Source organism: Molossus molossus, unplaced genomic scaffold (genome assembly GCF_014108415.1).
Source record: "Molossus molossus isolate mMolMol1 unplaced genomic scaffold, mMolMol1.p scaffold_m16_p_8, whole genome shotgun sequence".
NCBI lineage: Eukaryota > Metazoa > Chordata > Mammalia > Chiroptera > Molossidae > Molossus > Molossus molossus.
Genome location: NW_023425402.1, coordinates 15,823,826 through 15,837,222, shown reverse-complemented (window position 1 = coordinate 15,837,222; position 13,397 = coordinate 15,823,826). Strand labels below are relative to the sequence as shown.

The 13,397-nt window shown below is 38.0% G+C and overlaps 1 protein-coding gene across 1 annotated transcript in view; it reads left to right on the top strand.

Moving 5' to 3' along the window:
• The window catches only part of SUPT3H (SPT3 homolog, SAGA and STAGA complex component), a 329,066-nt gene that overhangs the window by 307,207 nt on the left and 8,462 nt on the right, over positions 1-13,397 (top strand). Inside the window, exon 11 of the mRNA XM_036248696.1 lies at positions 2,207-2,317. Coding sequence (XP_036104589.1) covers positions 2,207-2,317 — 111 coding nt within the window. The remainder of the gene's footprint in view (positions 1-2,206; positions 2,318-13,397) is intronic.

Below are 13,397 nucleotides of genomic sequence, written 5' to 3'. Positions count from 1 at the left end.
CTACAACCCAAATATTTACACTCATTTCTACAAATGGATAGAATGCCTCAACTTACTTCATAAGCATGTGTTAATACCTAGCAGGTTAATGAGTCTACGGGGCAGGCAAAACAGTTATGAGTACGTGAAACAGAGTTTATTCTTGCATTATTATTTATTAATTATTGTGTTATGTATTTGAACTGTAAATCTACTTTTTCCCATCCCTGTATTTTAGTCATATTCACATTTTGGAGCCAAATGAACTCTCAGAAGAAGTGTCTTTACCTTAGTCAGACACCTGATAATTCATTTATTCTAATATATTCCAACTGAAACCAAGTATTTGGAATAAGAATCTAGAAGGCTCTCAATAAAAACCCTGTGCACTTTTATATCAGTGCCAGAGTGAGGGTTTAACCTGTGTTACATAACTTAGTCCATGTTATTGTGGGCATAGCAGATATGTTATTTAGGGTATTGTTGGAATGACATTGAGAAAGATACCCTAGCATAAATTCCTGTTTGGCTTATTTCAAATCTTGTGAAAATAGTAAAAATAATCAAGATCTATTTTGTTTGAAATTTTACATCTTATTTCAGGTTCAGCTTGGATAATTAGCAGATGCTCTCATTTTATAGGAATTTTTAAGTTATTTTACTAGTTTGTAATAGGAAAGCATGCACAAGGTACAGAACGTGTATATTTAAAGTACAGAAGGATATACAGTGAAAAATGTGTCCTCTAAACCCTGTCCTCCAGCCACCCACTTATCCTCCAAGAGTTAATCACTGTTCCTGAGTTTTGGTTCGCCCTTGTAGAAATACTCTATGCTTAAATGAGTATATAATGTTCAGCCTTTTTTGTTTTTTTAAACAAGTGACAACATAGTTCTGCCCAACTGTATACCTTGTGTTACTTCATACAGTATATTTTAGAGATAGGATATGTATGGAGCTCAATAGGAGTATGTATGCAATTGCCTCATTCTTTTTAGTGGTTTGTTTCACCAAATAGATGTATATAATTCATTCAGTGTTCCCTCATTAATGAAGATTTAGTTCACCAATCCAGTCACAGTCCTTATATATCTGTTACCTTGTACCTGTGTAATATACCTGTAGGATAAATTCTTATATGTAAAATTACTGGCTCAAAAAGGTTGTGCTTTTTCTTTTTGATAAGATTTTGCCAAATTGCTATCCATAGTAGTTGTCTTAGTTATACTCCTACAAGGAATTAAGAGAGTGATAATTATAGTAATTATCAGAAAAACAAATAATCTTCATTATGTGACTACAAATGACTTCTAGACCACACTTACAGTAATATACAAGCCATCGATTCTTTAATGTTGATGATCTGACATCTGGTATCCACTGCACTATAAAGCAATTATAATTATTGTCCCAGTTTTGCAGATAAGGAAACTGAAGTGCAGAGATGTTACAGCACCCGACAGAGCTGGTAACGGATAGGACCTGCACCCAGCTAGCTGGAAGTAGAGCCTGCGCCTGAACCATGAGACTAGAATGCCCCTATTGTGCATTTCGCAAAGTTTTAATCGTGTTATATACATTTCTTGAGTTGGTATCTATAGTCTCATTGCACATAATCTTTCTCTTTCTTGTATCTTTTTGTACTTTAAAACTGCCTTTTACAGATGAGGCAAATTAAAATAGAAAGTTTTTATTTTATTCTGTTTTTGCCCTGAGGATGCCTAGAAATTAGTACCAAGTTGAAATGATCTTTTATGACAGTCCCCATGTTATAAAAAATATACATAGCAGTTTTACATTTTTCATTTGAAAATGGTTGACCCTCAAGTTATTTCAGAAATATGCCCAACAGGCTCCAAAGAAACGTTTATATGGTAAAAAATGTTTGAATGTTTCTTTAAAAAAATAGCTTCCCGTGCTTCTTTCAGCACCCCCACCCCCCACCCCCCGCGCCGGTGTGCACGCAGGTGGCCGTGCTTCCCAGCCTGAGCCACCTCGTGAGCGCTTGAGCAGAGCGGCGGCATTGCTAGGCCTGCGAGGTCGGGGTCACGGAGAAGTCACCTTTGACTCCTTGAGGAAGTTTTAGATGTAGTACATGGCAGCAGTGATATGCACCCGAAGGGGAAAAACCGTCCATTTTTATAAAAGTTTATTTTCATATTTTATACACTGTAGTTCTGTTGTGTGTTTTTGATTTAGTAACAATTTATGTGTTTTTCTGTGGCAGAGCACTGCGGCCGGTGGTGTGGAGGCTCACAGCGATGCCATCCAGCCCTGCCACATCAGAGAGGCCATGCGACGCTACGGCCACAAGATTGGCCCCCTTTCCCCATTCACAGTACGTAATAACAGAGTTATAAAAAGTTATATTTATAATCTGAAAGAATTTTGATTTTCAAGTGGTCAAATGAAGAAGCAGTGGAATTGTTGAAAGCAATTTGTGGTGACTGTAATTTTGTTGTATAAAAGTGGCATAATTCTCTTGGGAAATAAAAGTTAGTCATTTTGTCTCTTTTTGGAAGGACGATTTTTTTTTCTACAAAATATTATTTTCTTTCCATTACAATTTATGCTTTTTTTGTTGGAGCTTATATTTTCTATTTTTTAAAGCTTAGGTTTATAAAACTTTTTTGTCAAATTATATGTATCCAAATATTGCTAGAAGCACTTTATATTTTAAAATTGGTTAGATTGGCAATACCACTTCTATCAGATGTCCTGCTCCCAAACACACTTTGAGTTGGAAGAAGAAGAAATGATTTCTCTACTGGCTTTGAAGTAGGCTGCGATGCAGACAGTCTTTCACATCTTCAAATGGTTTTAAAGCTTATAATCAGGGTTTGTTGTGTTCTTTTTTAAATAGAGAATTAAAGACTGTATTTCAATAGCCTAAAGAGTGTGTGTGTGTGTGTGTGTGTGTGTGTGTTAATTAAGTGCTCATCTTTTTGTCCCTTTAAAAAAAGAACAGCTTTATTCATGTTAATAGAACTATCTCCAAGTCCTTCTCTGTTTATAGGAATTGGTTTGATTTTCCAGAAAGTGAGGATAGATTTGTGACTGAGGAGTAGTAGAATTTACCATTTGTTTCTTTGTTTATGGACTTCTGCTTTAATAGACTAAAGCATGATATCTACATATAACATTATACACACATACACACAGAAGTATAACATATACAGTGTGAGCTAATTCTTATCTAATAAATATATAACCAATATGCTTTCAAAACTACTGATGCCATTTTAAAATGCTTAATTTAAGTAGATCTGGAAAATAGAAAAAATAAGCCATGACCTAGAAGGTTCACTTAACCACTGCCAGAGCAAAGGGGCAAAATCAACAGCAAATAGTAAAGACTCCACCACAGTAGGACACCCCAGTTCTTATCACACCTCAGATTTATGTAACATAAATCTGCCTGTTTAAGTTAAAAATGCTCTGCAAAGTGGGAGATAGCGAGCGAGAGAGACATGGATATACTAACATGTGGACCCCTGCCCTGGCTTTCACATACCTTCAACTGCTCAATGGAGGCGTTGGGGGGTTGCTGATGCTCAGTACCCTGATGCCACTCCCCTAGGTGATACTTTATGTGGCACCAGGGACACTTTGATACCTTGGCTTTGAGCTGTAGCTCCTAAGAGGAAAGGGGGCATGTGGGCTGCCTCTATAGTGACCATAGATTGAAACCTAAATTTTTATACAGAAAGGCTAAGCTAACTTACCTCCAACGTAAAATTTCCTTTGTAAACTAAAATGCCCATGACCAATTAGTTTATATTTATGAAACATAAGAGATCTTGTCTTTGCAACATGTTCTAAATCTAGAATGCTTGTCTAATGTATATATAAATACAGTATCTAATTTAGAGTGTCTATAACTTAATTCATATGTAGCCAGTAATTTGAAATTGATCTGAAGAAGTAAAATAACCAATAGGTTACATAGAAACCTAATTTCAACATTAATCAATAAACCAATAAAATGCATTCAGTGAGGCATCATTCTGTCTTCTATATGACTTCTGAAATAATTTTATACAGAATCACAACATGATCAATTTCAGGAATATAATTCATTGTATAAAGAATTAAGTGTTCTACACTTTGGGAATTAGTTGAAATGGTAGAAGAAGTGAATGATTAAAGCCATGTTGGTTGGAGGAGAGGAAAAAGTACCAACAATGCTTTGCACTGGGTAGCTGCTGGAGTAGAGAGGAAAGGGGGCGGGGCATAAACTTCAGTTGCCTGCCACTCATATGACTGTTGTGGAGACACCTGTAAACCATCCTTCCCCACTCAACCAATTGTTACAGTGCAGGCATACTCATTTTATTGCCCTTCGCTTTTTTGCACTTCATAGATACTGTTTTGTTGTTTTTTTACAAATTGAAGGCAAGACCCTCCACCAGCCAGAAGATTATAACTAGCTTTTTGTGATATTTGCTTTATTGCAATGGTCTAGAACCAAACCCACAATAGTTTCGAAGTATGTCGGTAGTGTTTTTGGCATATTGTTTTTTTTTAGTGAGTTCTTTTCTGTATTCCCATTTATTCTCAACCTGGTGCAGAAAATTAGAGAAAGTATCATACGTAGAAGATTTAAGTAATTTTTCTGAGGTTAAACTATTGATTGATTAAGTGATGGAACCAAGGCTAAAGTTCAGGCCTTCCAACTCTCAGCTCCAAAAATTTTCTCCTAACTCACAAATTCTTTCAGCTGTCCTCACCCCTGTATGCCTGGTCTCCTGTATTCACACGCTAAAGAACATTGAAAGAGATTAATTTTGTGTTTTGCGTATCTTTTATTTTTCCTAAATAATTCTGAAAATCACTTCAGAGTCGCTGATTTTTAGAGGTTATATAGAGTACTTGTGTGATCTCAGATGCCCTAAGTGGTTTTGGTGGTTGGCATCTTATATTGTCCTTTACTCATAGTCGTTGATGTTATGTGAGGTTATACTGTGCAGAGATTGACTTGATCCTAGAGCCAGATGACCAGGGTTCAGATCCTAGCCCTGCCACCTACTAGCTAGGTAGCCTTAAATGCGTTTCTTAACCTCTCTATGGCTCAGTTTCCTCATTGGTGAAATGGGTATAATGATAGAACATGCCTCATGATAGAGTTTCAGGAGTACTGTGAACTTGATATGTGGTAAGCTCTTAATAAATGATATTAATAATTATAGAAGTAGCCCTAGCCGGTTTGTGTCAGTGGTTAGAACATCAGCCCCTGGACCAAAGAATCACGGGTTTGATTCCAGTCAACGCCACATACCTTGGTTGCAGTTTGGGGCCTGGTCCTGGTCGGGGTCATGCGGGAGGCAACCATTCGATGTGTCTCTGTCTTTTTTTTTTATCCTCACCCGAGGACATTTTTCCATTTTTTGTACAGATAGAGTGGGAGGGAGAGAGAGAGGAACAGAGAGAGAGAGAGAAACATCAATGTGAAAGGAACACATTGAGTGGCTGCCACCCGCACGACCAACCAGGGCCGGGGACAAACTGCAACTGAGGTACGTGCCCTAAGCGGGAACCGAACCCGGGTCTCTCCAGACCGTAGGCCGACGCTCTAACCGCTGAGCCAAACCGGCCAGGGCCGATGGGTCTCTTTCATATTGATGTTTCTCTCCCTCCCCCACCCACTTCCCTCCCACTCTTTAAAAATCAATGGAGCCCTGGCCGGCTTGGCTCAGCGGTTAGAGCGTCGGCCTGCGGTCCAGAGAGACCCGGGTTCAATTCCCGTTAAGGGCGTGTACCTCGGTTGCAGTTTGTCCCCGGCCCTGGTTGGTTGTGCGGGTGGCAGCCACTTGATGTGTCCCTTTCACGTCGATGTTTCTCTCTCTCTCTCCCTCTCTCTCTCCCTACCCCCTCTCTCTCTCTCTTCCTCTCTCTCCTTCCCACTCTATCTGAACAAAAACTGGAAAATTTTCCTCGGATGAGGATAAAAAAAATAAATAAAAATCAATGGAAAAATATTCTCAGGTGAGGATTAACCAAAAATTAAAAAATAAAAATGTAATGGCAATTGTTGGTTTTTGTTTTTAATAATATTCTTAGAATTTACTTATGCAAGTTTACATGTAAAACACATTAAAATTTTTTGTGAATGAAGTGGACTTTTATAGTTAGAGCATACTGTTTTTCCTCTGAGAGAAAATATCCTGAAGAGTAACCCAGCAGTATTCGTTGTCTATCATGTAGAAGGTGATGAGACATGTTTTATCTAGATCCCTGCTGTTTACCAGCAGTGGGCGTTGCCCACGGTTACCTGCTCCGAAGCTCAATCCCAGCTCTCAGTGGGAAGTGCTGTGAATGGCTGATATAAAACCAGGTCTGTAATTTTGAAAGCCAGAGAAAAGAAACCAAGTTCACTGAGTGAGATGACATAACCAATGTGTAATGCCTACATCCATTTCAGTTTCTCCTGAGTGAGATTCAGAATAGAAAAATATGTGACCCTCCTGAGCTTGCAGATTATCAGGTGGCTTTCTACTGAAGCGGGGAATGAGACAATAAAATCGCTCATTTACACATGGTCATTAACCCAAATACCTTAAGTGCATCCCTAGGAGAGAGTTGTTTCAGTATCTCCTGAGCTATCTTGAATTCTGAGACAGAATCAAAGTGTTTTAGAGCCGGCTAAGACCCCAGAAAACCAGTTAGTCCAGGTCTCAGAAGCTTTGCACTGCACCCAAAGGCACCTTGTAGGGGACTGACCGGGAGCCCCAGAAGCCCGCCTCCCACTCTCCGTTTACTGCTCTTGCCCTGGGCCCTTCGCTGCGGTGTGTCTGTATCCGGTACAGAGGGATGTCCTCGTATCATTGGTTCTTCAGGTGCTCACAGAGCCAATAGGATCAAAGATATGACATTTCCTTTAAGAATTTCTCACATTAAACTTTTAAAAACAAAAATGGCATAGCAGATTGCTTTGGTTTAGAATGTCATGTTCATAAATAATTCTTATGTCATGAGCACGTTACCATTTGCATCTTATGTGTTCAGCCTGGAAAATGTAATGTCACAAAACATTAGAATACTTTTCAAATGTAAATACCAAGTAGAAATAGGGTACACATTCTTAACTATTTGTGTTTTTACTGGAAGTAAAATAATTTCTCAGTAAATAAATTTTTTTGAAGTGTTAAATGTATCATTATAGTTGTGGACTACTGTTTCTCAGAAAAAAAAATTAACATGGTGGCATAGTTATAAGAATAACCTAAAAGTGAGTGTTCTCTAGAAAAAGATGTGAGACTTTTAATTTAGTTGTTTTTAATTTTAAAAATAGGGTGAGGGTTGCAGTACAAAATTTATTATGTCAAATTACATAAAATTGCAGTTTTTCTAGGTCAAAAACAGTTGAATATCAGAAATTTTATGTGGTTCAACTTAACAGTGTTCAATTTAGGATTAGAGAGAGAGCGTGTTTGAAATGTGGAAATAAAAAGTTGGAAGAGCTTGGGAGAGAAAATCATTAGAATCAGAGATAAATGTTGGTTGATAAAATAATAATAACTTATATAAGACTTTAAAAGAAACTTTCCCCCCGCATTATGTTATTTATTCTCACAACACAGCAAAATGAGTATCGTCCCCACTTTATTGATAAGACAACTAATATTTACAGAACAACTAAATGCCCAGTTTAAGGTTGCATAGTAAGTAGTTGAGTGCTATCTGTGGAAGGGAGCTAAATGTTCTGTGGTTCACTTGGGCCAGGGGCTTCAGTGAATTCTCACTAATCCTACTCATTAAACTTCCTCTTTGCATACTGACCTGTTTTTAACTCCTTAAATGAGATAGCAGTTCCTAGACTACATTGAATAGAATACAAATGTTCCAAGAGATATTACAAGATGTTTCACAAGAGACGGGTTTCTTTATCTGTATGTTATGTCTAGAAGGTGCACTCTTAAAATCTTACCTGGTAGGAAAGTGAAGGTGTTTCATACAGTTTGGGTGACAGTTGTAATATTATAATTATCGTAGTGTGCACTCTGTTTCCATGTTTTATTTTATTAACACAGCATTGAGAAGTTTTGAGTATAGCAGTATTTAACAATGTTCTATATAATCTGTAGTGTCGTGGCTCAAGAGAAACTTTGTGCTTAAAACTATTCATGTTTAGAGGGAATCAATATATAGATTTTTTATTCAGCATGACTCTTCATGGTTTTCTGCAAGATATTTCTAAGTTACCTTAAAACATTATAAGCTACTCAAAGATGTCAGAAAGAAAATCTGTCACCTGCAGACCTTTCTCTGACAAATATTTGCTTAAAGTTTCAGGGTCGAACTTATTTTGCTTTACCTATTGAACCCAAATTTGGTAAACATCATTACTGATACTGCTATTGTAAGCCTAGCATCATGAGTCTGTATTGCCAAATAGAGGTGGCACAATTGTGTTATGTTATAAAACTGTTTTGATTTTAAAATTTTTATTTATTTAAATATAGTTGGTATTCCCTGGCAGACAGGCAATCCTGAATCTGCTGTCATTTTAGAAGGTTACAGAGTTGAGAAATACTCTCCTTGTGGTTCCAGGACTAAAAGAAGGGAGGAGGATAAACAGTGAAGAGCCATGACCCTGTGTCCCCTCACATCTTGTTCAGAACAAAAGTATACAGAATTTGAAAGTGCCTCAGAGATAGGAGAAATGTCCGCATCTCCTTGAGATGGCCCCTTCTTGTCAACTTCATCCTCCTCCTTCAGAATCCACCATGATGCTCCTTCTCACCAAATTATATCTACATGGATCTGAATCAATGAGGCATCAAATGTAGCATCAGTATAGAAAATTTACCTTGCAACGAATGCAGCCAAAGATTTTTATGAAAATGTAAAGATAGGTACTGTCTTAATTTACATATGATGCTACAAAGAAGAGAGCCCACTCTAATAGGTAAAGGGGAAGAGTTATGTAAAATGCAGTTAGTTTCATAGACATCTGAGAACAGAGCAAAGTTTATACATAGATGTATCTATGTGATTTAGCATGATTTTTTTTGTACTCTCCCCTTCATAGGAAAAAAAAAATCACAATAAAAGCTTTCTACTCCAAAAAGAATAAAATTAATAAATAAAGTTGGTGTACAATCTTATATTGGTCATAGTAGTTTCAGGCATACGATATAGTAATTTAACATTTTTATACCTTACAACATGATCACCTCATTAATTCTAGTAATCATCTCTCACCTAATCACAATATTATTGACTATATTCCCCTTCTCCTTTTCCTCCATTCCCCCACCGTCCCCCTTCTGATAACCATCACTGCGGTCTCTGTTTCTATGAGTCTGTTTTTGATTTGCTTTGTTTATTTTGTTAGATTTCACATGTAAGTGAAACCATACAATATTTGTCTTTCTTTGCCTGACTTATTTCACTTAGCATGACACCCTCTAGATTCATCCATGTTGTTGTAAATGGCAAGATGTCATTCTTTTTTATTGTTGCATAATATTCCATTTACACACACACACACACACACACACACACACACCACATCTTATTTATCCACTCATCTATCAATGAGCACCTAGGCTGCTACAAATCAACACCACAATGATATACCTCCTCATACCAGTGAGAATAGCTATTATCAAAAGTCTACAAATGACATGTGTCGGTGAGGATGTGAAGAAAAGGGAACCCTTGTGCACTGTTGGTGGGACTGCACACTGGTGCAGCCACTATGGAAACAGTATGGGGATTACTCAAAAAACTAAAAATAGATATACCATATGACTCAGCGATGATTCTGGATTTTTATGCAAAAAAACGAAAACACTTATTTGAAAAGATACGTACACCCTTATGGTCCTTGTAAAACTGTTTTGAATTATCAGGCAGAATTGGGGAAGTGAAGAGAGAGCTCTCATTTGAACTCTCTGCAGCAGTACCTCAAATTGGCACAGCCACTGAATTATTTGTAAGGAATTATCCAGTTCCATTTTGAAAAATTCTGGTATTGTTAACAACTGGTTTGTTTCTACAGTAAACAGCAACTATTCAAACACTTTCTGCTTTTCTCTGCCTTCACTATTGTATCAGCAGTAAAGACCTGCCGTTTAGCCTCGCATGGGGTCTGCTCATGAAGATAACATGCACAGTGCTGTGTAGAGCTTTTATTTGGCCTGCTTACATTATATTTTAAAGAAAAAACACACTAATAAATCAAAATTTCAACATATAACTTCTTAATCAGCAAAACACTTACAAGAAGTTTAAATATAAAATGTGAAATGACAGAACCTTTGTTTTGAGTAGCACAAAAACTGTAAATGGACATTCAAATCAAAGATATATTAGGCCCCTAGAAACCCTGCAGAGAATCCTAGAATTTTCAGGTACACGTTTTAAAAGGAGAAAAGCAGTCTTTTCTAATGGGAGGATGGTCAGAATAGAAATGGAAGGTGATTGCCCTAATTAGCCCTGTGTGTTTTCTCCAAGCTTGTATCTCTTAAAGCCTTTTTAAACTTGAAGTGGTTCAAGAAGTTAGTGAATCTCCGTTAATTGTAAAAGGAGGCTATGTCTTGGAGAGTGAAGGAAGAATTTGAACATGCGAGCAAAGAAAGAGGAGTAATTGACAAAAAAGAGAACCTTATTGAGCAGAATATTCTAAAAGGGCCAGATCCTGAGATTTGCATGTATTATTATAGTTTCTAGATTTTTACAATCTTCTGAAGGAATGGGGACTAATGGAAAATTTTTTGAATGACTCCCAAAATGAAATTATTTTTTCTTAAAAAATAATCACAGGATTCTTTTAACTCATAAATTTATGAAAGCAGCAAAAGGATTGGTTGGGAGAAACTAAATTAGCTGAGATATCTTGAAATTTAAATATTGTTCTCTAAAAATAGCAAGAAATTTTTAAAGTCCATGAATAAACAAGAAGATCATAAGTATAGAATTAGACCAGCAATTTTCAACTAGTGTGCTGCAAGAATTTTTAAAACATGCAATACTTGACTGTTTAGTCAGGGGCACTGACCTCTTTTCTCTTACATTGTCAAATAAAAAGATGGCAACAGCCAACACAAATAGCTGCCCGGTGTGAATGAATCAGGATTATACCTATTTTTTTGTCAGATCAGCGAAAAATATAATATGTATTTTTGGTGTGCCGTAGAATTTTAGTAATTAGTTTATGTGTGCCATGAGATGAAAAAGATTGAAAATTGCTGAATTAGACATATAACTCAGTCAGTATATTAAATTGCTCACGTTCACCTAGCAAAACTACTGTTTAAAGTTTTCAATTAAGCTTCTATATCTAAACTAAGTGAATATTAGAAAAGAACTCATTAGTTGTATTAAAAGAGTTTTTATTTACCATTGCCAGAAACGTCTAGCATTCAGAATTGTGGTTTAAGTGGAACACTTTTGTACTGTTTTCTTGATAGTGTGACAAAAATCTCCTCCAAACAGCCATGATGGAGCCTGTTACACTGGTGATGATTTACTTTTTGATGATTTCTCAAATAGTGTTATATATTTTCGTCACACAAATGTAATTATTGAACTGTCATTTAATTTACTGACGTAAATTTGTTTTACATGGAAAATTTACATCTTCTAAAAATGAAGCTGATACCTTACTCTTATTGTGCCCATTGTACGTTTTAAGGCTATTTGCAAGGTTGAAAAAATAAGCAGAAAAAGATGATTATGCATTGTTTTCCTGCCTGGTGTTTTAGTCATGATTTGATTTATACCAAGCCCCCTTGCCTGTGTGTGCACAGATCAAATATCCCACCCTACACCCTGCGCGCTGCTGTGTATGGCCCCACGCTGTGAGAAGAGCAAACTCATAGCCATGTGTCGGTCAGATGCTAATTCTTGCCCTGGCACCTGGATCGGCTCTCCCACCTGATTGGAGTGCACTTGCAGTTCTGGGCATGTGCCCAAACTGTGAAGTAGGCTCTCCAGATCTGGATATATTTTGGCCGATTAGTTGGCAGAGGTCATGGGGGCAGAGCCCAGTGTCAGGCTCTGAATTAGCCCAGGTATATTCAAGGTGACAGTTGGGCAGCTGTACCCCTTGTGGAAATACCAGGGAGGGGGGATTTGCGTTGACTCTCTGGCTCCAGAGGTTTGCAGCCTGGCCTACAAGTTCCTGTCAATTCCAATTTAAACACTTACGCGGATTTTATAGTTTCCAGTAGAGAAGTTAGAGACTACATTTCTGGCTCTGATTTAATTCTGCATTCCTGATTTAACCTAAAACACCCATTCCCGGATTCTAGACTAATTAGGAAAAAGTCTAATAAGTAAATAAGTTATAGTTGACAAGCATTCCTCATCCAAGCAAACTGCTGGTATTTTTAAAAGAGAGAGAGGGAAGGGGAAAGAGCGGAGGGGAGGGGAGGGCGACGAGAGGAGGGGAGCGGAGAGAAGAGGAAGAAAACTAGCCTGGGCTCTGAATTGTGCTTTCTACTGTCTAAAGAAGGCAGTGTTAGGGTTGATCCGCATGTGGATAAAGTACCTTCACTTCAGTTTTAGGTGGCAAGCAGTATCTTTCCCCCAATCAACTCACAAATGGTTAAAATAAAAAATGAAGAAGGCCAGGCAAGATTGCATTGCTGCACTCAATCTATCACCCACCACTGCTGGGAAACAATTCAAAGCACATGCCTTCCCGGGAGGATGCAGGCACACTTCACATGCATAGGACAACTGGCTTTCTGAGTCTGGACCTGGTAAAAACGATCCATTGGGCAGAATCCATGTTTGTACAATTGAATTGCACATGGTTTAGAAGTGGAAGGACCATCCCTGACATGTCCTAGCATCCTTATAGCTCTGCTATCTCCATTTATTAATTCAGTGCATATTTGCCAAACACGGTGTTAGCAGTGTGTGGAATGGGGTTGGTACATGGAGACAAGTAGCTGGATGTCCCAGCGTGACAAAGGAACTGCACGTGTAAGCAGTGCCCTGCGATGGTGCTGGGACTGAAGAGTGACAGCCTGTGGGGAACAGAGCAGGGGCCTGACCTGCCTGAGGCTGTCAAGGAGGCCTTGAAAGGTCCCTAACCTCTGAACGGAGTTGATGAGACAGAGGTGAGGGAAGTGAGTAAGGATTCTAAACGATACTTCAGGCAGAGAGAAGAGTAGGAATAAAATGCGGTGGGGAGGACATAAATGTAAGAAAGCAGCTGTTGAGCCGGGGTGAGGAACTGAGTCGAGTCCATTGAGGGGAGGCATCGAAGGTCGGGTGATGACATTTTGAGAAGGCTTTGAATTCTAAGGCTAGACTTTATGGCATAGACCACCACTTATCTAACTGCTCTGCAGAAACCCCCGAGTATTTTATGGGTGTTCTGCAAATTATAAACAGTTTTCTCCAAATAATACAGATAAACTTTGTCTTCAATATTTATTGGATTTTCAGTCAGATTTTGT